Source organism: Passer montanus, unplaced genomic scaffold (genome assembly GCF_014805655.1).
Source record: "Passer montanus isolate IOZ18808 unplaced genomic scaffold, ASM1480565v1 scaffold58, whole genome shotgun sequence".
NCBI classification, from domain to species: domain Eukaryota; kingdom Metazoa; phylum Chordata; class Aves; order Passeriformes; family Passeridae; genus Passer; species Passer montanus.
This window is the reverse complement of record NW_024370816.1, coordinates 3,550,860-3,576,372: the sequence shown is the minus strand read 5'-3', so window position 1 is coordinate 3,576,372 and position 25,513 is coordinate 3,550,860. Positions and strand designations below refer to the sequence as shown.

Genomic DNA, 25,513 nt, shown 5'->3' with positions numbered 1-25,513 from the left:
GTAATTTCCAAGTGTGCAGTAGTGCTGGGATGGCAGTCTTGCAGATGTAACGTTTTTGTGACCCACATCTCTCAGTATGGATGGCAAAGTCAAATTTCCCTGTGCTGCTCCAAGGTCAGCTCTTTAAGGCTTATTTCAGGAGTGTTCCTGTTGTTCTCAAAGTTTCAACATAGTAGCAGCCAATTGTTACTACTCCCCCCAAAACAAAACAGAAAAACCCCAAAACCTCCAGCAGTATTCAGTCCTGTTTAGGGTAAATCAGAGTCTTGCTGTGTGAATTCACCATAATGGTGAATATTCCTGACTGTGTTCAAGTGTTTCTTTCAGGAAAGTTTACTGTTGACTCCCTGGTATTGTCATCTTATATTTTTACTGGATTTTCAGACACAGCTGCTGTTTTCCAGAAGTTTGTCAGTCCTAAATTCTAAGCCCAGGGAACAGGGGACTGTGAAATTATTACATTTGTGGTGACTCTGGACCACAACATTTTGTTTCTCTCTTCTATACCTTGTTAAGAAAGTTTCTTTATAAGGCATTTCTCATTATAAGTTATTTTGTTTTAAATTGTGTGATATCCTTTTACACAGGGAGAGTAGAATTGGTAGCAGGAGATAAAAGGTTCTGAAGTTTTACTGGTCAGACTTAGTTTGGTTAAAGTTTGATTTATTGCATTCACTTTAAGATTTATAGGATTTTTTTTTCATTAACAGGGTATGTGCAAGAGATGCACATGTGGAAAAAGAATGTGGTCAATCTGAATTTTCTGGCTTGGTGTGACTAACTAGTTCAAAAACTCCCAGCACTGCACATTCACTTCTGTGCTGGAAAATACACATAAATTGCTTTTACAATACACATAAATTGCTGTGAGAAACTTAAGATGTTGGTGTTAATTACTGGTAAGATTATTACAGAGCTGTTAGATATGAACTGTACAGAGAATTTGTAAAGTAATTACTGTAACTTGGAGATTTAGGTGTGAAACTTGTTAGGATGCAGTACTGTAAAGGAGTGCTCAGTAAAGTCTCATGCAGAGTGACGTTTGGTGTCAGGGATTAAATTACTGGGGCTGTGAAGTGGGGTAGTGAATCATTTCCAGGCAGTATGCAGAGTGTTGCTATCTGGGGCTTGAAGAGTATACAGCTGAAAAAAGAAGTGGTTATTCAGTCTTATTCATCCACAATTCAAACCAAGGCTTTAACTTCAGCTCTGCACTGTCTGAGACATGCTGCTTTGTTCTGTTGTTATTTCCTTGACTTCCTTCCAGAAATTCAGGTTAATTTGAGTCTTTTTCAAGCTTTTATTCTTTTGGTAATGTATCAGAGCTCAAGTTTGCAGCTGGATTGGATGACTGGAGCTGCAGAATGTGCAAATCAAAGTGCAGGGTGACCTAGATGGATGTGGAGCAGTGGCTTGAAGCATATGCAAGGCACCCTGAGCATTAATGCTTACATGCAAGGAAATGGAACATGCACCCAAATGCTGATGGAGAATATCATCAGTCCAAAAAGCTGTTAGGGTGCCTATTTCCATTTCTAGGTCTAATTATTTTAAATAAGAAAAGATTGATGCATGGGGATGCTAGAAAGGTAACTTGTGATGACCTACACTGGAAATGTTTATGGTTCTTTTACCAGTCTTTGGGTCATGGAACTGACAAACTGTGACCATAATACATGCAATGACTGAAGAAGGAAAAAAAACCCGTGGTGATAGGTTGTGAGAGTTGTTTATTCAGTTCATATTTCCATTTCTAGGTCTAATTATTTTAAATAAGAAAAGATTGATGCATGGGGATGCTAGAAAGGTAACTTGTGATGACCTACACTGGAAATGTTTATGGTTCTTTTACCAGTCTTTGGGTCATGGAACTGACAAACTGTGACCATAATACGTGCAATGACTGAAGAAGAAAAAAAAAACACGTGGTGATAGGTTGTGTTTCTGAACCATTAGAGTTGTTTATTCAGTTCTAGTTATTATGTTTAGTTTCTCAAGATGTAGATTTAAGGCATCTGTTGATGCTGGTGTTTCTAAGAATGCATATATTTCTACAGTTGATTCTATTTGGCAAACAAAAGGTTGCAGTACAGTTTTTCATGACAAAATTATTGTTGGGCTTTGCTTGCATTCTTTAGTCCTTAGTGTTAGACCTGTGATTGAAGCATTTAATATGGACTGCTGTATGCCTAAAGGAAATGTGTGTCATAACTTTGTAACAATTACATTGAAAATTCTCAGTGTATACATGACCCTCAATAAGGTTTTTAATAGTTGTTCTGCATCTAATTCCAAGCTTAAAAACAAAGGTCTAAAGTCATACCATCATGGTACCTTTATTTATGAAGCTCTTTTTTCTTAAAAACCCTTTACTTAGTCGATGGTTTATCATTTTAACTGCTTCTGTTACCTCCAGTGAAGCTGGGATTTTGAAGCTGGAGTTATAAACTAATCCTTGGCCAAGTATGTGCATGACTCAGCAGCACAGGTTGGAGCTGCTTGGGGAGGGAGGAGAAGCTTTTGTGTCCCTGCAGGGTGTGGCACAGCGTTAGTGCTGCCAGTGCTGGGGGCACGGCCGGGCTCCTGCTCTTCTGCTCCTCTGCACTGGCCAGGAGTTCCTCTTGTACCCACGTCTGCTTTTGTGTCAGGGTCAGACCTGGCCTTGGAGAATAGCCTGCTCCTTGAATAGCTTTGCAGCATTAACCTGCCTGGCACCCTCAGCAGTTTTTGAAGTGGGACTGAAGCTGGAGTTGTGGAGTCCCTGAGCTGGAAACATTTGTTTCCTGCTTTGCCCAGACTGTGCGCAGTGAGGGGAGCTGAGGGTACTGCTGGATGTGCCCAAATGCACAAACTACTGAGAGCTAAAAAAATGGCACAGACGTGCAAGGGGCAGGGCTCGTGCTTCTAGCAGTGTTTATTTCTGTAAGAGCAGTGACTGGCTGACAGGTACAATAGCACATGGTGTGTGAGAGGATCGAATCAATAAAGCTGTGTTCTGACAAATGTGTCACTGCTGTTCCTGCTTCAGGGGGGTTCTGTCCCCCTCTGGGAGCTGGAGATGCTGAAATCTACTTCACCAGTCGCTGGAGAGTTTGAGGCAGGAAGCTGGAGAGCTGCTGGCCAGTTTGGGAGGTGGTTTCTTCTACTGGTCCCACCCTACTGCAGACAGCAGAGCATGGGCCCTGCAGTAGCTCCTGTAGGGGCTGCACTGACTGTTTGCAGCAATGTGTGTGGGTGCCTACACTGACCATTTCACATTCTTATATTTCAGTTAGTGCACAAAGCTACCATGCCATTACTTGCTCATTATCAGAACTGCTTTATTTGCTACCTGAGTAGCTTCTGAATAGTACTGGGGGCCCTGTGTGGCTGCTGGGGAACGTTCATCAGGCAGGAAACTGGGGTTTGCTGGAGGCAACAAGTGGCTCTTCATCCAAGTTAGTTACTTCTGCTAGAAAGAAGGGTCAGGACAGGGCTGGGAGCAGGAAGCTGATGAGTGCCAGAGCTGAGGTTTGTGGCTCCCGTGGCTCATTAAATGAACCAGGACAGATTTTGTGAGAGACTTGAGAAGACTTTTGTAAAAGATGAAACCAGTGGCAGTTGAGCAGAGATTTGTTCCCTGCCAGGTGCCTCTCTCCCCTTTGATTTAGTTTCTGACTGTGCTGCTGGCTCTGTGGGCCTTTATTCCCTTTGCAATGCTGATGGAGACAGGGAACAAACATGGAGAACTAATTACAAAGTCAGGATTTGTGCAGAGAGAAAAGAAGCCACAGCAGGCCAGGCACAACAGAGGATGGTGCTGTGCTGGTCTTGCTATGGGGTGTCTGTATTCTTTGGAAAGAATATCTAACCAAAATAATTGGAAATGCTCTGTGTCACAGGCATGAGGAACCCCTAGTAGGTCAGTCTGGAAAGGATAAAGGTTCTTCTGGTGGTGATGTTCTGCAATTCACAAACAAATGTCAGCCTAGATTAGACACATCTGAATTTACATCACTCCAAGTCAACAAAAGCATCCTTTCAATTTAGGGAGTTCTACTGACTGTTCTACAAGGCTCCAGGCACCACCTGAAATATTAACATGCTCCCTGCCCTGCAGTGACCTATATAGTCACAGAGCAGCCTGTTCTCCATGAAGTGTTTGTGCAGTCACATCTTGACCATCCTCAGCTCAATATCAGTGGTGTGACCTCTGAGCTAAGACTCAAGGCATAGTTACAGCTTGGGGTTGAGGGGAAAGGTGGGAATGCCTACCAGTTTATATAGGGAGGCAGTATCAGTTTTTATAGGGAGGCTAGACTGCTTTCTTTGGCTTTTTTTTTTGGGGGGGGGCTTAGTTTTTTTTTTTTTTTTTTTTTTTTTTTTTTTTTTTTTTTTTTTTTTTTTTTTTTTGTAGGATGGACAGGATTCATGTGTGTCTGCACCTGCATTTTACTTTCTCAGAGTTATGTCTGTAGTTCAGAAATGTTAATCTGGCAGAAGGGGAGGGGTGGCCTTGAGAAGTGAAGCTGAAGAAGAGCTGGAACTGGGGTGACTGTAAAACAAAACGTGGTCAGTGCCATGGGGCACCTTGACTTGGTAGTAGGTGGCAGGTCTGGTGGCATAATTGAGGGAGTGAGGGGGAAAAGGTGAAAGCCCAAACTGAAGTATCTTTTTATAGGCACTGGAGAGTTCTTAAATCTGGGAAACTTTTTGGCCTCGTTTCATTTGAGTGCCTGATGATCTTCCTCATCTAAGGAAGAAAGGATGAGCAACCACAGATGTTTCTGAGATCATGTGAATTGCTTTCAGGGTTGTCTGGGTTTCAGTTTAAGTTAATTTACTCATGATAAGAGCAAGAAGCTCTAATGGTTTTGAAAATTCAATATTCATCTTGGACTTTTTTTAGAAACGGGTAGGAGCCATGCTTTGGTTCTGCCTTATTTCTTTGTCTACCATGATTTTGGGCTGGTGCACAAAATGAAGAGGGTGTAAGAAATGACAAAAGCATACCAGTTCCAAGTAGCTGTTTCTGCACAGGATCAGTTACCTTTACCCAAGTCTAGTTGTAATAGCCCAGAATTGCTTAGATGTAGACAAATGCTTGTTATGGTTTGAGTGGTGATTACATGCCATTTTAGGTAGAAATTGTTTGGATGGTTGTATGATAGCATCAGTTGATGGTAGGTGCATGAGGCTAGGGAATTCACAAAAGGAAAAGGATTTTCTTGCCAGTCCTGGTGGCACTATTCAGGAGCTTACTTTGATCTTAAAGTAGAGACCAAGGGGACAGGGAAGGAGTCTTCAAAAGCAAACAGACTGCTGACAGCAGGTTTAGTCATTGGGCAGTTGCAGGCTTCTGGCACTTAGCCTAAATTCAATCTAATTAAAACTAATTTTAAAAAGCCACCCTAAGAACACCCCTTTTTATAACCTTTAGTCTGGTATGTGTATTTATGCAGACTCTGTCCTCTGTATCATATGACAGTGTTACTCTTTGGCACTCCAGAAGTGAATTTATCAAGCTAAAATGACCACACTTTTCTAGTTGGCATGTAGATTGGTTTCTTAGGTATATTTTTCCGTTAATACAGGTTGAATACGTTGCATTGTAATGTATTCTGGCAATATGAATGGGGCTTCTCAGTCTTGCAGTGTGGACAATGTCTGAGACCACATGCAAGTTGTAACATATTCTCACAAAGATTAAGGTTTATAGCCTTGTTCTGAAGTGCTTCTGATTATTCCATGCAGGAGGAAAAGTACTAGTTAGAAGCTACTCAGGTAGCAAATAAAACAGTTTTGATAATTAGCAAATAATGGCACAGTAACTTTCTGTACTAATTCAAATATAAGACATGTTAAATGGTTAGAGAAAGGTCTAAACAAAGCAGATTCCTTAGTGACTGCCCAGGTTTTGTACTGGGAACAGAACCCAGACCACCACCCCAGCAAGATGTGTCCTTTGACAAAAGGACTCCAGAGAGATTCGGTGTTGTCCGTTCAGACAAGACCTGCTGTGCTCACAAGGATTTACAGAAGCTTCTTTCTCTCTGCAGAAACGGAAGGCTTCAAGATTGACACCATGGGCACCTACCACGGGATGACTCTGAAGTCTGTGACGGTGAGTGGGACGTCTTGGCTTAAATGTGTGTTATAAACATGATTGTAAATGTATATACAATGTATGTTTGGAGACAGAGCTTGTCCTCCTGGCCTAGGCTCTGGGAGGTCACTTAGGCTGAGTAACAATTGGTGACAGTTCCTGTCTATGAAAAGCAATAATGTGTTTTGTTTGATCTGCATGTTCTAAAGATCTGTGCCCCAGGGATTTGTTTGTCTGCAGTAAAAAGGTGTGGTGTACTGGGAAGGCTTCTTGAGGTGCAGCCTTTTTCTGTTTTACTTAACATACCCAGGTTTTTGCTGACCTTAGGTGTGTCTGGAAATTACATAAGTGATCTTAATCAAAAGTGATAGAACTATACTCAGAAAACCTGGAGTAATAAACCTGGATTTTGGACTAGTGCTTTGTTTCCTACTCTGCGTTTGATAAAATAAGGTTTTTTGGTGGTGGAAGAGTTAGACCTCAGCATTAGTGTTAAAGCTTTCTGGCCTGGTGAGATGGACTTCTGTTGTCTGGCTGTACAGTGCTGTCAGTGGGAACTGAAGCATTCACAGATGAGAGAGACCCTCCAACAGATTCTCTTCTTCCTTGGCCAATGTTTGTCTGCTTTTGTGCAAGTGGGTTGAAGGCTCTCAAATAAATGCTATTTTGATCTGATGGTAATTATGACAGATGCTAGTAAACTGCTGTAGTGCCTTCCTTAAGGTTTTTGCTAGCTGCATACCTATGTACATGTGATGAATTGACAGCACTAAACACTCTCCTAAACCCATGCACTACTTCTAGTTTACACTTCTCATTTGAACATAAAATAGGATCTTGAGTAGAAATTTCTGAAAAACATTCAAAGGTTTTTTGTTTGACAAAAGTCCTTTCCCAAGTCTTTCATTCCCAACTCCTCGTGACTAAGGATACTGTAAAAGAAAATGGAAGGGAATATTTAAGGAAAGAATGTACTTAGCAGTAAAGGGTGCAATTTCTAGATGAATTCAGAAATTGGTTGGAGGAAGAAAAAAGAGAATCTGTTATGTCTGAAGATTTGTTCTCAAACTTTGCATGAGTTTTGGGCTGCTTTATGAGGAACCAAAGTGTTGTTATACCAAACCCAGGTTTCTATGGGATGTCATACCTGCTTCAAGGGGTAGGGATTTGAAATGAGTTAATAAATAGGTTCTGTTTAAATTGCTCTTTTGGGGAGGAAAAAGTAAGAGGAAAGAGAAAAAGCATGATTATAGTATAACAGAAATATTGAAATGTTTTAAGCTTATAAGTGTAAAGTCTGTAAAAGTGAAGGGATGCACAGTAAACCTAAAAATTATATGTTGTTTTAAAGATTATAAAAATAAGTAAGTTTTCTTGTTCTAGGAATCCTACCTCATGTATTGAGCATACTGCCTACGGTTTTGAGGTTATTAAACTGTCCTTGTTGGTTTCTTCCATTTAGGAAGAAAATATAACATATTAAATTACAAGTAAACCTTTTTTAACGTAAACCAGAATTTTTTAAAATAACTGTTTAAGAGTGCACGACTGCACATAAAGCATCATCTGGTGTCATAAGAAATATTAAAACTCCATCTGTTACTCAGCTTTTGTCTAAGAGATAACTGGTGAGGGATTTTTGGAGCCTTATTTTCCAGACTATTAAAAAGGTACCCTCAATATTTAGCTCATTCATAAATTGCAGTGACATCCTGGCTTTGTGTTTCAGATGGGAGAGAAATAAATCTGTTAAATATGTTCATCTGTTTTGTCTAAACTTTGTCATAGTGATGGACCACTCAGTTCTAACCCTTAATGTCAGATCATATATTTGTGGAGATTAACTAATCTCCTGCCACTTGCCAAGCTTCATATTTTGCTTTTACTCAAGGTATTTTTGTGGTTAGTTTATATTTTTTTAAGGCTAGACAAAATTAGGGAGGGAATGGGAAAGTAATTACTTCCCCTAGGTGTTTAATGGGAAAGTACAATATATTCATTGGCTAAATCATAGGAATATGGAGGATAGCACTGGAGTTCATTCACCTGCATGATCTCACTGCTGTCCTCATAGCATTGGTATAATTCCTGTAGGAACTCATCAAACATTGCAAAGGAATTAAGAGTTCCTGGTAGCTCTTGGTTAGAGGCTCTCTTCAAACTTCAAACCTCTGATTTCCAGCTGGATGCTCATATTGAAAGCTTCTTTTTTTGCCATTGTTCTCCTTGATATGATGGCTCCATTTTTCCTGTGGTGTTTGCTTCCATTAATGTATTTCTGGGCTGTAGTCAGATTCCCTTAAAACTTACAGTTCTTACCTCCATGTAAAGTGATCCAGTGTTTGGAGTTGCCCACCTGTTTCTCATACAAATTTTGTAGAAGAATTTTTTGGTTTGTAATATATTCCCTACACTTCCAGTCTGCCTTGCTGTAATTCTCTGTAATGATTTTAATGAAATGTGCAAAACTTATGTTTTGTGTTTGTTCTTGCTGAAATGTGAGCTGTCCTAGATGCTTGTTCTTTTTAACAGCAAAACAAAAACTTCTTCATCTTGACTGCTTTCTTTTCATCAGTGATGTTGGAAACTTTGTTAGCTTTCAGAATTTGTGCCAGAGCAGATGGTGAATGGTGGGCTTTTTCTGAAGTAATGTCAGCTAAAATAACTTGTGCTGCTGGCAGTTCTTCCCTGTAACAGGGTTTTTGCTTGATTGGCACACTACCTCTTAGGAAGAACTGACTTATTTATTGAATTTTTATTGTGAAGGTATGATCTCATTATTCTGGACCTGGAATTGTTTATAGCAAGTCATTTTCCTCAAAGATTTTAAAAAATATTTTTTCCTTATTTTAATACCTGTGGCACCTTCTGTTTGCCTGGATTGGTGATATTTTGGAGAATTAGTAAGTCAGCTGATGGTGGTAGCTCTTGCTGCTGGTTCCCCAGCAGCTCAGGTAGCAAACTGGTCAGCATGACTTTTCAAAACCTGCAGGTCTCCCTGCAGGCTTCCCTTCCAAGCAGAATCCCCTGTGTAGCAGAACAACTTTGGTTTTTATCCAGGAAAGTTTGGTGTTTGAGGTGGATCAGTCTTTGGAAGAGAAGCATGTTTGTATTTCTGTACCACACAGGGTGTGAGGTGATGCTTAAGCTGATATTCTGAACATTGTTTGTTCCTTGTGTAAATTTGACATCTTTGAGGCTTTAGCCTCCTGCTGTTCCAAAGGGTGATGTTAACTTGGAGGCCACTGTCATCTGCTGGAAGCCTAGAAGGTGGGTCTCAGCTTTTACATACAATGAAATGGAATTTTGGGATATTAATTTCTCTAACTAGGATATGAGAAGCATTTAACTCCTAATGTAGCTCAAGATGTAAAGATCAGAACAGACCAGTTAGCTGCACCTAGGGCAGGATAGGAAGAAGTTCCTTGTTCTGTGAGCACCTGATAAAGCTGAACTCTTCCAGGCTGAGGGCATGCTTTGTATTGACTGTGTGCACTTGCAAATAATATTTGTTTATCCATTACAGTAATAGTCATGGTGATGCTGGTTTTACTCATCTTCGTGCTTTTATCCTTGAGTTCTCATGGCTTTAATATGAAAGGAAGAAATAACATGAAAGGCTGTGGAGTTCTGTAGGGTCATTTCCTCTGGGTTTGAGTGCCCTGGCTGGTCAGGAGCTGTGATTCAGGGAGCTGGAAACTTGTGTTCAAGTGAACAAGAACTGCATAGCACTACAATGGGCCCTTGTAGAAATTATTTTTTTGCTGGAAAAATCTGGTTTTAACTTGGGGTTTCTTTTAGCATCCAGGGCTGCTGAAGCTTGGGAGCTTCCTTTGTCTTTGGTTTTTGCTGCTAGCAATGGAATGTGTCATTGAGCATCTGCACATTTGCCAGAGCTACTGTTGGCATTTCTTCCTCTTCCTGTTCAGTGAACAGGCAGGTGCAGGAGCTCCTGTAGGACTGAGCTGATGGCCTTCCCAGAGAGTCTGGAGCTACACCTGGATGATCAGTATGGTTAGTGAGGACTTCACTGGAGGCACTTCACTTAAAACGAACTCAAATGCAAATTTCTGTGGTGTATTCAAACTTTGTAAGTAAGAAATTCTATGTAAATTTTCAGTGCTTCTGAGTTGAGTGAATTTTCCTCCAAACTGACAAAAGTAACATCCCTCTTACCATTGTACACTGCCAAGCTTTACAGCAATCTCTGGGTGAAAGTGCTCTGAGTAAACATATGAGAATATCAATAATTAAAGTAAATGCACTACATTTCAGTTACAACAAATACATTTCATAATCCTAGCAGAAACCAAGTAATTAAAAAGGAGTCCCTATGTAAACCACAGTACAAACAGGTCTAATTTCAGGAGAATTGGAGAGTGGTTCAGCACCAGCATTTTTCAGTCAGTATCAGATTTGGGGAATTATTTAATCAAAGCATTTTACTGTTATTGCCCTCAGAACCTCTTGAGTTTGGTATAACCTCTGTAGTTTTGTTTTTTTTTTTTTTAACTGAGGGGTTGTTTAACCACCTCTGGTGTCTCTTCAGAGGAATAGTGTGTAGTATAAACAAATGGAATTACTAAATTATGGCACTTTACAGGCTGAGCCACTGGAGAGGAAGTGGTTGGGGCAGAAACCATGAACATGGTGTATGCATCTGTTTTATATAAAAGACTTAAGAAAACTGATATGCTTCTGTGTGAGGAGCTAAATCCACAGGATCTTATAATTGATCATGAGTAATTTGTGATTCAATGCCAAAATTCAGAATGGCTGTTTAGAAGCATACGGGAGTTGGACGTTGTCTTTCAGTGTTCAGATAAATAATATTTTGAAAAAGAAATAAAAACTTAATACATCTTTAATATTGATGGAAGAGAGATACCAGCTTATCCACATCAGCAGTTTTCTGTGTCATGTCCTAATCTCATTAAAATGTTGGGAGACAGTGGGATTGAGGGAGGAGTCAGCAAAACAATGGACTCTTTGAAATATTTGAAATGAGCTCTCAAGTGCTGCATCATTTCTGTGCAGCCTGTGCATAAGGTGGTCATTATTCCCAATGTGAGTGCAACAGCAGCCTGCCTACACCCCCACTCCCCTCTGCAGCATTCTGTGAATTCTCTGTGCATCCTATTCAGTTTTTAACCAGCAAGAGGAGGTGAGGAAAACTGTAATAACATAAAATCATCAAGTTACATAGATTTGCATGGAGGGCAGATGTTTTTCCTAGGTGAACTTGAAGTAGACACTTGTTTTTATTGGGTTTGTAAATAATTTTTCACCATAGGAATACTGCTTTGTAACTAATCCAGACCCATGAGGTCCTTGGTCCATTAGGGTTAAGGGCTGGGACATGACCATGAACTCATAAAATCCTTTAGCTGGAGAAATGGATGTTTCTCCAGAACAGTCTGCCAATAACCTAACACTGAACTCATAAAATCCTTTAGCTGGAGAAATGGATGTTTCTCCAGAAGTCTGCCAACAACCTAACAGTGCTCTGGGGTAGCAGACAAGAAAGCTTTGTGTGTCTGTATTACTCTAATGAGAGTGGATAAAATGCCACCAAGAACTATTCCTGTATTTTATATTTAAGGCCCACACAAGAGTTTCAGTGGATGGCATTTCATTGCCTCAGTTGTGTTTCAAATATCAAATTGCTTTCCCTTAAAGAGTTTTAGTGTAAATAGTGAAGCTGATACAGACCAAGAAAAATCACGTACAAATGCTGCTTTCAAGAAAATGTGTTAGCTTGAACAACAGTGCACTCGTTTTCTTTGGGGTTGTAAATCTGTGCCAAGATACCTGACTGTTGTACTGCACTGCACAATAGAACTGCCTGGTTTGTTCCCTCTAATAGCTTTTCCTTTAGGTTGGGGCTAAGAACTGCAAATTCAAGTGAAGACAGGGATGTTTTATAATCAGTAAGTTGGGTGTTGCTGTGTGGCACCAGCGTGCTGCTGAACAAGAGGGAGCAAGAGCTGGAGCTGTGCTGCCGTGCCCGGAGCGAGCGTGCCTGGGGCACTGCTGTGTGTGCAGCTCAGCTGTGGCTGTGCTCTGTGCTCGTGGCACTCAGGACATGGCCAGGTCTGGCTGGCACCTTTGAATGGAGGAGTGCCAGACAGGGGAACCCAGAGCATTTCTCAGTATGCATTCAATGAGAGCTTTAGATATCCAGCAAGCTTTGCTTAAAAAGGCTGGAGAGCCTCAGGCACGCTTGGTATGAGCTCTGAGATGACCTCCTGGACCTGTCTTGATCCAAAGCTGCATGACAGGAGTGTATTTGCCAGCCCTAGGGGTATCCCCTGAGAAACTCATCTCCCATGTGCGCCGTGTGCGCTTGGACTGGGATCCTTAAAAATGTTTCAGGAGTCACCCTCATTTGGAAACACAGCCCCAAATAAGACTGCCTAGGACACTTCATTTGTGTTCTCTGGATTAGATGTCCACCTTTACTTGAGTCCTGTGTAGGGTTCTGCTTAGATTAATTTGTGTTTCTCAGGTCTTTGGGTTTGTGTCTAATCGAAGTTTAATAGGGTGCTGCTCAGTGCTACCAACTGAACCTTAACTACAGATTTTTATACTGTGTCCTAAGAGTTCTGAGCAATCACACATCATGCACTGCACAAGCTTATTTTAAACAACTGGGTCAACACCTTTCCCTCTACAAATTATCTCCAAAGATCTCATGAATGTCTAACAGCTGCATCTTCACTTGACAGTTCTGGAGAAAGAACAGTTCTGCTGTTTGTAGGGTGGTAATTTATTCACACCTACTGAAGGTGGTGTAAAGGTCTTGTAGACTCAGTAAAAATGAGCATGTGTCAGATGGGGGATCAAAAAATAATTCACTTTAATGTACCTTCTTCTCCCTGCAGGCTATGGGTAGCCATCCTCTTGTCTTGGAATTAGAGTTTTAACAAAGTTTTGAAGGTTTCTAGCACACTTTGCAGTTCATGATACAGTAATTAAATCAAAATTACAGTTAAAGAATTGAACAATCATCTAAGTAATTAATGTAACTCATGTGAGAACCAAGTCAAGATTTCCTTCTCTGGTCACTTTTTGAGATGATACCATTGTCACTAGGCCCTGGGACACTTCACTACTTAGTTGTTTGCTCGTAGTAGAGTAATGTAGAATTCATTATTTGTGAAAACAAGTTTTCTGCTTTTTCTACATGGAGTATTTGCTTATATCTTAGTGTCATAGCCGTACCTCCTTCTGAGCTTGGAAAGTAGCTTGTTACCTTAGCAATATCCATAGGAACTGCCTCAGAGCCCAGGCTCATGTACATCTCACTCATGCCATTTACTACTACTCAGTTAAGCTAGAGCACACTCTCCTTTATGATGTGTTTATAATTATTTTTGTACATTCTGTGCTTAGTCCTTATTGTTGCCCTCTTTGAACATGCTTAAGGACTGTTGTATCAATTTGTGGACTGTTGTTTCAATTTGTGGACTGTGTTCTCGTGTTGTTCTTTTAAAGGTCCACTTCTTTTCCTTTTGCTTGCAGTTGTGGGTTTATTTTATGGTTTAGTTCAGGGTTTTTTCCCTTCTATTGAATTCTTTCAGTATGTAGCTGGGAGTGTGATACCAGAGGGTATCTGTAGCTCAGTGTGGCAGATTTTGTTCACAGGTACAGAGTTATTACGGCAGTGTGGCATGGGCAGGTGTCCTTCAGTTCTTCAGTCAGAATACATAAGGCAAAGGTAGTCTTTTCTAAGTGCATTAAACCTGCAGAGCTCAGAACTGAGACGGAGCTTCAGAGGCAAATGTTAATGGAATGCTGAGGCAAGAGCCCTGGTCCTTAGTCCTTTGGGGGTGGATTATAAGTGATGTCATTGGGCACTATTTCCAAGTAGAGCAATATAGCTGATGAGAAGATCCAGTCAGAATAGCAAAATAGAACATATTTTTAAGCTTTTTTGGCAGCTCCTTCTTGCACTATTTATGAAGGTAATTGATTAAGAGTGACTATATTTAGGTCTCAAAATTTTTGAGATTTTAGTGTTCTATCTAAATCCAGGTGTTAATCTGGATTTAATCTTTCATGCAGCCACACTGTTGCTGTTGAATCAGCATCCTCACTTTTAGGATGTCTGTAGGCAAAGTCCTGATTTACTCAGGTTTCCTCCTGGTGTTTCTGGGTGACATTCTGATCAGTGCAGGCTTCCTTGTTAGGTAAATGAACTCTGCATAAATTATGGCTCACTCACATGGCATTTGGGCAGCGGTGCTCATTCCTGCCAGAATGTACCTGTGAGCTGCTGGGCTGCCATCTGGAGCTGGGTTTGTGCTTGCACTGAGCAATCTGCCAGTGCTGACACCACTCACGTCACTGCTGCTGCAAGGGTGGGTCCTGGCTCTTTATTCATCTCAAACTCAGCTGAGCTGAGGAGTAAAGGGGAGATGTGTGTGTGTGCAAGTGCATGTAGGCAGGCACTGAATGATGCATTGGCTGGTTTAATTCTCATTCACCACTTTCTCTGTTGGACCTCATTGTTCCCAAAAGGCTTGTGGGATTTTCTGGAGATTTTTGGTTTGGGACTTTTCTAAGTAACATGAGCCTCATGCAAATGGGACTTAACACTGAAGAAGGTGATCTGGTAAAAATAAATCTGGTTCCTTACCTTTGTGAATCAATAAATGTGTAGCCTGAATGCAAATTTTTTGGAGAGACAAACATTTTTCTTTTCCTTTAAAATGTAAAAGGCTAACCTTGGATCTATGCATCTGTAGTACTTATCTCTTTGGAATAATGAAGGTTTGTCCAATGTACGTAAAATGTCAAATTTATCTAAGGCAGTTGGTAAATTGAAATAAATTTATACATAACTTTGAGAACAACTGTTTTTTACAAATACATCATTTAATTAGATGGCCTATTGTTATAATGACCCAGACCCCAAGTGTGAACGAGTTATAGAAGTTTTATTGAGAACAAAAAAAATCAGCAAACCGAAAGGGACAGTGCTGGGTGTGTGGCAAAATACCAGAGGCTCTTGCACAAAGTGGTGTCTTCACCTTTTATCCCCTGGATTGCTTCAGCTTTATGCATATTTAGTTTTGGTTTTACGTAGTCTCACCCCATGGCACTCTTTGGTACCGAGGTGCTTTTGTCACTGTGCTGTCAGGGTCCCCACTGGATGAAGGTCTCCTCCTTTTGAGGCTGTGGCTCAGAAGTTTGGCTGGCAGCAATCTGTCCAATGCAAACTCATGAACCCACACTGCAGCACACCAAACCATACTGTCCTCACAAAAACCAATTTCACAACTAGGCTATTGTGACAACATTAACCTCTTTATATCATAAATTATCTTAATATTAACAACATTATAATAGCAATTCAGATAATACTTTGCAAAGTCCAATTCCCACTAACTTGTTTCTCACACCTATAAAACTATTAGCTAGACTTCATACAACATGAATATTAACAAAGCATGTTTTCATTTAATCTTACATTTCCATTGCGTTTGGCACATTAAGGTTGAGGAAGTCCAACTATTCAGCTGGTTTGCTGCTTTAAGAAACTCAGGACGTATTTTTGGAATTTAAATCTCTTCCTTTCTGTCTCTCCATGAAGATATATGAGTCAGTTTTGTGCATGAGCAACAGATATGCTTTTAAAATTCAGTTCAAGTGCGAAGGAAAACTTGGTGTGACTAAGCAAAGTGATGTAGTGATGTGTTAAGTTTGCTTGTAGTTAACTGTCAGTCTACTGGCTGTAAATTCATAGTACTTTTAATTTAGAATATTGTTAAAAAATTCTAGGTTTCTTCAAGTGAGGGGGGTGTCTCCTCGTGCCCTCCCTTGGCCTGGAGGGAGGTGCAGCTGCTGAGTTACACTGGGGGATTTTGGGTGGCTTGTGCTGCTGTTTGAGGAGACACAGAGAAAGCACTGCCTGCCTTTCACTCCCTGGGAGCAGTAATTCGAGGGTTTAATTTCCCTGGCCAGCAATTTTCATAAAAGTTGACAAAGGCAATAACTTTTCTCCAGGTTTTATTGAAATTGGGAAGTAGTTGGGAACCATACTGTGGGAGAAGGGAGGGAGTGTTACTGAAGCAGACTGTGAAGAGCTCTATTTGCTGAGGTGGGGAAAAAACAACTCTGCTTTTGCTTTAGCATTGGAGACTTGGGTGCAGCTATTGTGCAGCAATATCCATCAGCCCCATTTCCCACTTACCTTGGGTGTAAATCAGGCAAACAGATTTACATATAACTGAAATAAAAATGGACTACAGTCATCAGTAAAGCAGATAACCTGCCTGATTAATTGTGTTTTATCATGTTGCTAACTAACAAAAGACCTGGGGATGGAAAGGCTTTATAATGACTTAAGACAAACATTTTGTAGCTAATAATGCATAGAATATATTATAATATACAGGACATATGCAGCTACCTCATCTGGGTCTATAAAAGCCATTCTGTTTTAGGGTGATGATGTGTGCTGTAACAAATAATTGTTGTTATAATAGCTTTCACATATATAATGATGTCTGGAAAATGATATCAAGAAAATGCTTCCAAAAATATCTGGACATGAACAGCAGGTGAAATGCAGATTAAAGTAGTAAAATACATATTAAAATCCTAAATGGATTTTAATGCTGTCTTAGAAATTAAAATCTAAAGGGACTGAACTGCCTGAATGCTACATCTGATTTTAAAGGGTAGGTTTATAGCTGGCTCAGATTTCAAAGGTGAAGTTTTAATAAGCAAATAAACTTCCTTGTTCATAGCTGAAATCTTTTGAAAACTGCGTTTGCTGGTTTGTTACAGTTCCCATTCAGAATAATGAAAGTGCCTAATCAGGCAGCTTGCTCACCTAAGGTGAGCTAAATATTTAATATGGGTAGCTTGCATGTGTGGTATTGTACTGCACAACAAAACCACAGATTCAATATGTCTCTTATATTCCTTCCCCTGGCAGGGCTCAGCAAGACTCTTAATGTCCCTTTATTTTCTTCTCTGGAAAGCTGCCTGCACGTGGCTTGTAATGCCAAACACTGTGAATTGTAATCCTTTCAAACATCAATGTGGCTATTAGATAATTTTAAAGAATGAGTACCAGAACAGTAATCCATATGCAGGGAACATTTTACAGGTGGAAATTTGCAGTACACAGAATATATTTTCAACTACTGTTTTATTACTCCTTTATGTGGAGCTGAGAGAAATAGAATATAAAAGGTAATAAATACTCAATATCCTCCAGGTTAAGATCCAGAATGGATTAAAATTAAGCACTAGGATAATGTTACCAATATTAGTATACTAATATTTGTGAAAGTTTTCAGTTATGAATAAAAATTATACCTTTAAGGAAATAGTGGAACTTTTTCTGATGCCTCTCCTAGGTGAAATGGAAGTGATTGATTAACCTGACATTTAATCTTTGGCGTGCTTCAGGGAGTTTCTGCCATATGTTCAGTAAAGTGGAGTGTCTTTAGTGAAGTCCTATTTAAACTATGGTAAAATGCGTAGAAATCTATTGGTACTTAATAAATGTGGCATAACTAAAGAGTGCTCACAGCTTATGATTTTTCCCCCTTCCTCCCTTCTCTTTTTCTTTTTTCTCCTTTAAACAAAAGACTGACTTTGGCTCAAATAGGCTTGGCCAGTTTTCTCTCCCATCACATTCCTCAGAAGGAAGCTCAATTAATTCTGTCCATAAGAAGATTAAAAGCTGATGGGGTGGGCAGATGTTTTATTTTCTCGGGGGTGAAGGAAGTAGCATGAGCTCCTTTGGCAAGTCTGAAGATAATGGAGGTGGGAGGCAGTGTTTTGCTTCTAGTTAAATTGCAGAAAGGCATTTATACCTCTCTGTAATACGTTTCATGTGCTCTTTGACATTATCTTGATGGAAAAAGAAAGATGTATTCTGGGTTTATGTATTAGTAGTTCATTTACTCCAACACTGATTTGTAGTGAATCTGTTATGCTTCAGGATAAATTTAGGTGTTACTATGAATTTTATTTGCTTTTTACGTCTTTGTTTTTCACTTCTAAACATTTAAAACTCAATTTTCCTACATTATTTATATCTCAGTTCATTTTACTTAGTTTAGTTAGTTTTCAGTTCTTTTGCTTAATATTCTAGTATTTTTCTTTTCTATTGGTAGAGCCCTGGCTGCAGTCTGGCTTACTCCTTATGACCCAGCTCTTGTAGGAGAAAGTCATGGTGGACCCTGTGTGCTTTCTAGCAGAATGCACAGAATTCCCTCCTTGGAATGAACTGATTCTCAACCCCTCAAGTCTCATCTCTCTGTGGTGGCTGCAGCCTGGTGCTGACCTGGGAGCTATTAAATATTTTTAAATGACAAGTTACTTCCTTTCCCATCTCTGGATCCTCCTGGATTCCAGGCTTGTGAAGGGATTTTGTGACAAATAAATAGGTTTCTGGAGGTGCCTTTGTGCTCACACAAAATACAATTAAAAAATATCATCTGTGCAAAGCTTTGGGGTGATAAAAGCCTTCCCTGTGTCTGAAACATGACCGTGGTTCTTCCTGGTAGCCTTGGTGTCTCTGTCAGTCAGTGCCCTTCAGGGCCTTGAAGACCTTGTGGAACTTCCTCCCAGATTTCTGTTGCAGCTCCTGAGCTCCCCAACGCAAGATTTGTTTTAATGGGTTAAAATCTTAATTAATATTTCATTTGTAGTGAAACACATCAGGGCTTTGCAGGGTGGAGCTGTAGCCACCTGAGCATGGCTGGGAGTCATTAGGAAGCTAATAGCCTTCAATAATGGTCTGTGTTTTCCTGTTCAAGCAAGTACTTCATAGTTCTGCCATTCACAAATAACCTTTTCTCCTTAATACAATGGATGATGCAATCTAAAATGGCAATATACAAGCATTCCTTAAGGCTATATCTAGATCAAGGCACTCAAGCAAATTAAAGCAAATTACCAAAGTGTTCAACATCAACATTCATAAGTTATAATGCATTAAATTGCCATTGGCTGGTGATGTCTTTAGGAATAAAATTAATTTATTGAGCTGTATGTAGTTTCATTTCCTTGGTTTACAGTGAGTGAAGGCCAATTTACTTCTGCATTGGAAAACTCCCATGGGAATTCAGTGCATTTAAATTAATACGTTTTGACTTCTCACCTTTCCTTGAATCTTGATAAACCTTCAGATCTTTGTTCTGCCGTTGAGTGTGGGAGCAGCTTCCCCAGGCTGCCATACATGACTGCTGCTCCTCTGCTTGCTGGGCTGCCAGTCCTTGGTGCTGCCACCATGGGATTACAGATTTGATCTGCACCAGGGCCACAAATCAGATTCACTTGCTGCTCTTCCCTGCAGGCACTAATGGCTGGGTTATCCAGTATTTATTAACTAACCTGCAGAATGTTTTCCACAAGGCACAGTTCAGGATCCTCTAGATCTCATGGACATCCAGCAGTACATCCAGTACCTTCTAAGCTTTCCATAATGCACTTGATCTGTGTGGATATGTAGAGTTAAAAATTGTAAAGGTATTTTTAACTTTGGGTTTTATTTTGGTTGGCAAGCACAAGGGTAATTTGTTTTGCTTTTAGTTTTATCTTTGGGGTGTTTAAGTTGAGAAAGGAATAGGAAATTAAATTGCTGTGGATGCTTAATAGGCTGTTTATTTTTGGGCATAGTCAGTGCTTTCACACTTTACTTCAATTGTCATTACACAAGAAAAAACACTCATTTCCAGTACTTAAACTGATGAATTGAAGCCTACCACTTAAAATTTGTCCACTTATTTACTTACATAAGCTCTTTAGGGCAGAATATTTTCTCTTTTAAGTGCTTGTCTTGCCTGTGTATTTCCCCTGAAGTGTGAGTTTGTGGGTTTTGCGTCTTTTATCTCCCTGTTTAATAGAAAGAGATGTACTGTGCAATACTTACTCAAGTGTCACAACTTACAAAGTTTGTAATTACTGTCCATTATTCTGCAGGATTTCTACCAGCTTTTAAAAATATTTTCCATTTAATGCAGTTAGCAGCAGCAGAAAAAAATGTACTGATAATTTCTGCTCCCTTTCTGCATGTGTGGAGGATGGTACAGTCCTAGATTACAACATCCCTGTAGCTGAATCTCTCTAGGTGAATTTCTGTCTTCTGTCCTTATATTTTTTCAGTAAATAGGGAAACTTGGGTAATATTTCTGTGACTTGTTGGCTAAATTTTACCAACTGTTCAGGGAGGGAGTATTAATAGTAACGGGTCCTAATCAACATTTATTTATATTTAGGTTTTATTAGTAATGTACAAGTAATTTTGATTTGGTCTAATATCATCTGATGCCACTGTTAAGTAGAGTTGGTCTGCAATATATGAAAAATTCTCTAAAGGACTAAATCTTATTAGTAAGCTTTGAAAATGTTCTATAGAAAATTCAGAAGGTTCAGTAGTTTGGTATTTATTAGAAAGAGACAGGTTAGTGTCATCTCTGGGAGTCATTGGTTTTTAGGGAGTTAGTGTTCACTTGTTTAGAAAGACTAGTTAGAAATTTCTCTGGGAGTGAATATTTAATGTGTTTTTGAGGTGTTGGGGTGAGGAGGGAGATTGTTATGGGGTTTGTACAGAAAATGCTTCGTTTTTCATCCTGCATCTTGCAAAGACTCACTTCTAGTGGGTTACAGCATATCTGATAACTTGAGAAAACCTCTAGCTGTGAAGAGGTAGTTGTAAAAGAGAAATAGGACAGCAAGAAGAGAAAGCTTTATTGGCAATTGGAAAAATAATTCTCTTTTTTTTCTGACTTCCCAAAATCCAGGGACAAACACATTCTTATCTGTATTGGCCACTGAAACAAATGAAATGCCAAATATTTTTGTTGGCTGTGGTGGGAGGCAGCCTTTTTTTCCCCTTTTTTTTTTTTCTATGGCAACACATCTCATTGTCATCATTTTTCACTTCAAGTAACTGACAAAGCCAGTGTGAAATATGTTCAGCAAATATGTAAAGCTATTTTTGCCCAAGTCTTAAAGTGTCATAAAAAAAAAAAAGGAAGTTGTCCAGCACCTTGGGTTACACAAGTGAGCATGATGAAGAGTGTGAAGACCCATGTGAGTGCTGGGAAGCTCCTCTGCTCCAGGACAGGCTGAGAAGAGAAGGCTCTGGGGAGACCCCACTGCAGCCTTCCTCAAAGAGGCTTTGTAGAAAAGAGGGAGAATGTCTTTTGACAAGGGCACGCAGTGACAGGGCAAGGAAGAACAGTTTAAATAAACTAAAAGGGGAGATTTAGATTTCAATTAAATGTCAGGAAGAAATTCTTCCCTGTGAGGGTGGTGGGGCACTGGAACAGGTTGCCCAAAGAAGCTGAGGGAGAAGTGTCCATCCTTTCAGAGTGTGGGCATTGTCCAACTGCAGTTTGTTACATTTCAACTGGATTCTGGTTGTGTGTGCTGAAATGGCTGCGCTTGGAACTGGAGCAGGACTTTGCTGTGTGCTAGCCAGGATCTGTCAGCATGGACTGCTTGCTGCAATGCCATTGTTGTGAGAAAAAAGAAACCACACTTAATGCTCCTGAGCGTCTGTTTTGTCATGAACATGCTATGATTTATCTGTTCTGTGAGCAAATCAGGGTCTGATGAATTAGAGGACTATTATAGTGCTTCAGCTGCTAATACTCGTAAGTCCAGGAGAATGTTGTGATAAGAAATGGGGAAAAAAAAAATCACTCTATTCCATGTAAACTATTTTACAATGAAAAAAATTACAAAATTCATAGTTATTTTTTTTCTTACAGAATTGGGAGAGGTAAAACATTAATACTTGGCTGGTTGTCACAAGAGGACTTGCAGGCAAAACCAAAGTAGTGTTTCATAAAATTCTCCATTTATGGAATGTATGCAGAATTGTGCTCATGGGTGTAAATTTTTTTTAATGAATAAGAGGATGGGTAGTGAAGAAATGTCATTGTGCTGTTTATTCTAGTTTTTCCATTCTGCTCTGCTAGCATGAAATTTGGGTAATAAATCATTCAAACTGCTTAACTTCTATTAGTAGAAGATATGGATATGGTGGAAGAGAAAAAAAACAAAACCCTAAAATGTTTGAGGGATCCAGGCAGTGCACTTCTTAATGACTAGGACAGCATTATATTTCATTCAGGCTTAGTGCCTCCAAATTATTGTCTCAGGCCTGTCATTCCTTTATTAACATTAATGAAAGTTGGATATCTGAAGTTGTTTGCAGCATCCATTTCTCAACTGAAATTTGGTTAGAAAAAACCCCATACCTTTGATGGATGTAGCAAACAGATTTGCCTGCTTTTTTAAAAGGGGATCATTCACAGCTGGATAGTAGGAAGTAGTGACTATGGCTTTTAACTCTGAAAAAAATTTACTGTTTGTAAAGTAAAAGAATTGTGATTATCTATCATCCTTGCCCTAATTTTTTCAACCATTTTGAGAATTCAGTGAAAAGATTAGTTTTTCAGTTAATGTGGATAACTTCCAAAACAGTTAAATCATGCAAAATTTGATCGAATAATAAAAGCAAACTGCTGCATCAGGTTTTAAAAATCATTTCAGATTTGGAAGACAGAATTTTGTCATGCCATCAATTAGAGGTATTATTGAAAATACTGTTTAAGATACCTCTATATATGAGCAATGTGATTTCTGGGGGTTTGCTGGTTTTTGGTTGTTTTTTGCTTTTTCCCTTTGGTATACCTCACTGTGGGTACAGCATAAGCTTTGTAATCTGCTTTTTGAGCAATAGAGATGGTGGTTGTTCCCTCAGGTATGTGTGAGTTATTTACTTTTATTTTAGAGTCTTGACTAACATTAAGAGTACCTCTGAATTGTTTCATTTCTTTACATTCTTGCGACATAAAAATGTTATCCTTTTCTGCACTAAAAACCAGTCAATAAAATACAATATTTTAGATTAGTTAAAGATGATACAATGGGAAATTGGTACTCTTCATTCAGAAGGCTGGATAATTGAGTTGAATTTTTATGGCAGCAAAAATCAATGTCTAGGTGGACTTTGGAAGAATGCCTATAAAAGGACTGGCATTTGCATTAAGTAGCAGCACTAAATTTTTGACTGAGTCACAGATGGTATGTACCAGTGTTTCTTTTTTTGTTTTGTCATCCTGTATCAACCTGTATGTTTAGGCAAAACGGGTTTAAAATGTGACGTAAATTGATGCTTCTTTTGAAAGTGATGACAGTGACACAAATCCTGAATGAAACCTGCAAGATTGCAGGTTATTCTTATTCTCAAAATAGTTCTTAGACCTCAGCTTGTTTAAATGCAGGGTATGTTAAATATTTAGGAAAGGCAGCGAGGAAGGTTTTGGTTTCCTTCAGTGTCTTGTCTGGTGTTTTATTTAACAAAGGATTTCTTGTGGCAGTTGGATTTTCTCGTTATAAACTTTGAGCCTGATGGAGATGTGGGAACACTTGGCCTTTCCAGAAGAAAAGATGTGGTGGGGTTGTGGTTTTTCAAGACTGTGGAGGGATTTGGTGGTTTTAGGATGGCATGGATGTTTTTAATTTTTAATTTAGTATAAAACTTTAAAAAGTGTTAACAGCAAAAGAACTGGGAATATTCTACCTTCTGAAGACTTTTTTTTGTGTTGAAAAGATTTCTCTTTTAGATCCTTGCAAGCGTGACTTTTTCTTCTGAAATCTGAGTTCTTGTCATCTTGGGAAATTTTTAAAGATTTCACACTGTTTTCAGTATCTTAATCTCTTTTAGTTGAATATATTGCAAGACATTGTCAAAGCTGGTATCCTTGAAATGTTAGGATGACAAACATGTTTCACACACTTCACTTTTTAATGAGGTAAAGAAAGAGAGACTTCTCCATTATGCCCACACTGAGCATCTGGAGGATCAGAGTGAGTGGTTCACAGAATATTCCTATTAAACAGTTGAAATGCCACTTATTATTAGCTAAAGCTAAATGGGCTAATAGGAGGTGGAGGCGTTGCTGTGATGCCCTTGTCCTCAGAGCACACTGTGTGTTCCTCAGTGCCCTTTGCCCTTCACTGAGGTAGAACAGCTTGCAGGGTTTTGTTATTTAAAAAAGCGTGTAGTGGTTACACACTGATCAAGATTGTATAAAAACACCAGTTTTTTTCCTCCTCCTCTTTTCTTGAGCAAATGACATCTTGAAGGTCAGCACCAATTCACTGCACCCTTCAGAGAGTGGGTTTTTTCCTCCAGCCTTCCCAGGCTAATGAAAGCCCTTTGAGAAAAATCCCATCAAAGATTTCAGCAGCCTTGACTTCTCCACCCTGGACACTGCTCAAGTCCATTCAATGGAGACCTTTGAGAGGACATAAAGCTTTAAGCCATGAGTACTCCCTGAGCTAGAGGGACTTTTTTTTTTTTTTGAGTGGTAATTCAAGGTTACTGTCTTGGTCAGAACATTTTGACCAAAAGCACAGTCCTGAGAAAAGTGAAGGGAATGGTTTGTACCCTGTGGTTATAGAGCAGTTAGCTCATGAACCAAAATGCATCATTACTATCATTCAGTTAGTGTTATCAGGAAAACTGTCAGATTTAAATGCTTAAGAGAGCTCTTGTAGCTGTTGCCATGGTAATATCAGAAAAGCAACGTGGTAATGTTCATCCACATCCCATATTCAGTTAAATTCCTTTGCAGTCTTTTAACTGTGAAAGGAAGGTACCATATTGTACCAGGCTCTGTTTCTTTTGAGCTGGAACAAATGAAGGCTGAATTTAACTCTTTGTGTGAAGATGAAATACAAATCCTAAGCACAAGTGCTCCAATTTGATTTACTCTTGGTTTGCTTGCGTAGTATGTGTAAAAGACCCTCTGTGGAGTTACTGATCTGCTGTTCATGCCATGGTGTCATGACTTGGAATTTGGTCTGGGCTTTAATAAAACACATGTGCTGCAGTCACAAACTAAACATTTTGTTAGAAGAATGGATCTACCTCCTATGTAAATCTTCTCTAAGTGCAGAAGTGTGAACATTTATGACTAGAATTCCAGATCCTGCTCTTTCATTTGGCCTCGCTTTTGTAACACTCTTCCCTGCCACTGAGCCTGCCCTGTGTTTCCAACCTGTGTGGTGTTATCCGCTGTGCATTTTTAGTTTCACTCTTCTGTTTTCTGACATTCAAGCTCCTTTTTTCACTGACTTGCTACAAGAAGTTGTTTTCTAGAGCCCTCCCCCAGCCTCCTGCCCTGGAAAGCCTTTGCCTTCACTCTTGGTACGAAGCAGAGCCCACATCCTGTCCTTGCTGACCTACATTTGCACAGTGCAGCATTTCAGAGCTGGCCGTGCAGCTTCCCTGCCTCCCTCCTTCCCTTGGGCTGCCCATGCAGTGGCTGGGGAAGGGAGGCAGGGCTGGAGATGGGATCTGTAGGAATAACAGCCAGTGCCATGTCCAGAACGTGCTCAGCAAGGGGGTGATACTTCCCTTGGGCTGCCCATGCAGTG

The 25,513-nt window shown here is 39.7% G+C and overlaps 1 protein-coding gene across 1 annotated transcript in view; it reads left to right on the top strand.

Annotated features, from left to right (window-relative positions):
- CDC73 (cell division cycle 73) overlaps positions 1-25,513 on the top strand; it is a 102,253-nt gene that overhangs the window by 25,188 nt on the left and 51,552 nt on the right. Inside the window, exon 10 of the mRNA XM_039726263.1 lies at positions 6,039-6,103. Within this exon, the coding sequence (XP_039582197.1) occupies positions 6,039-6,103 (65 nt within the window). The remainder of the gene's footprint in view (positions 1-6,038; positions 6,104-25,513) is intronic.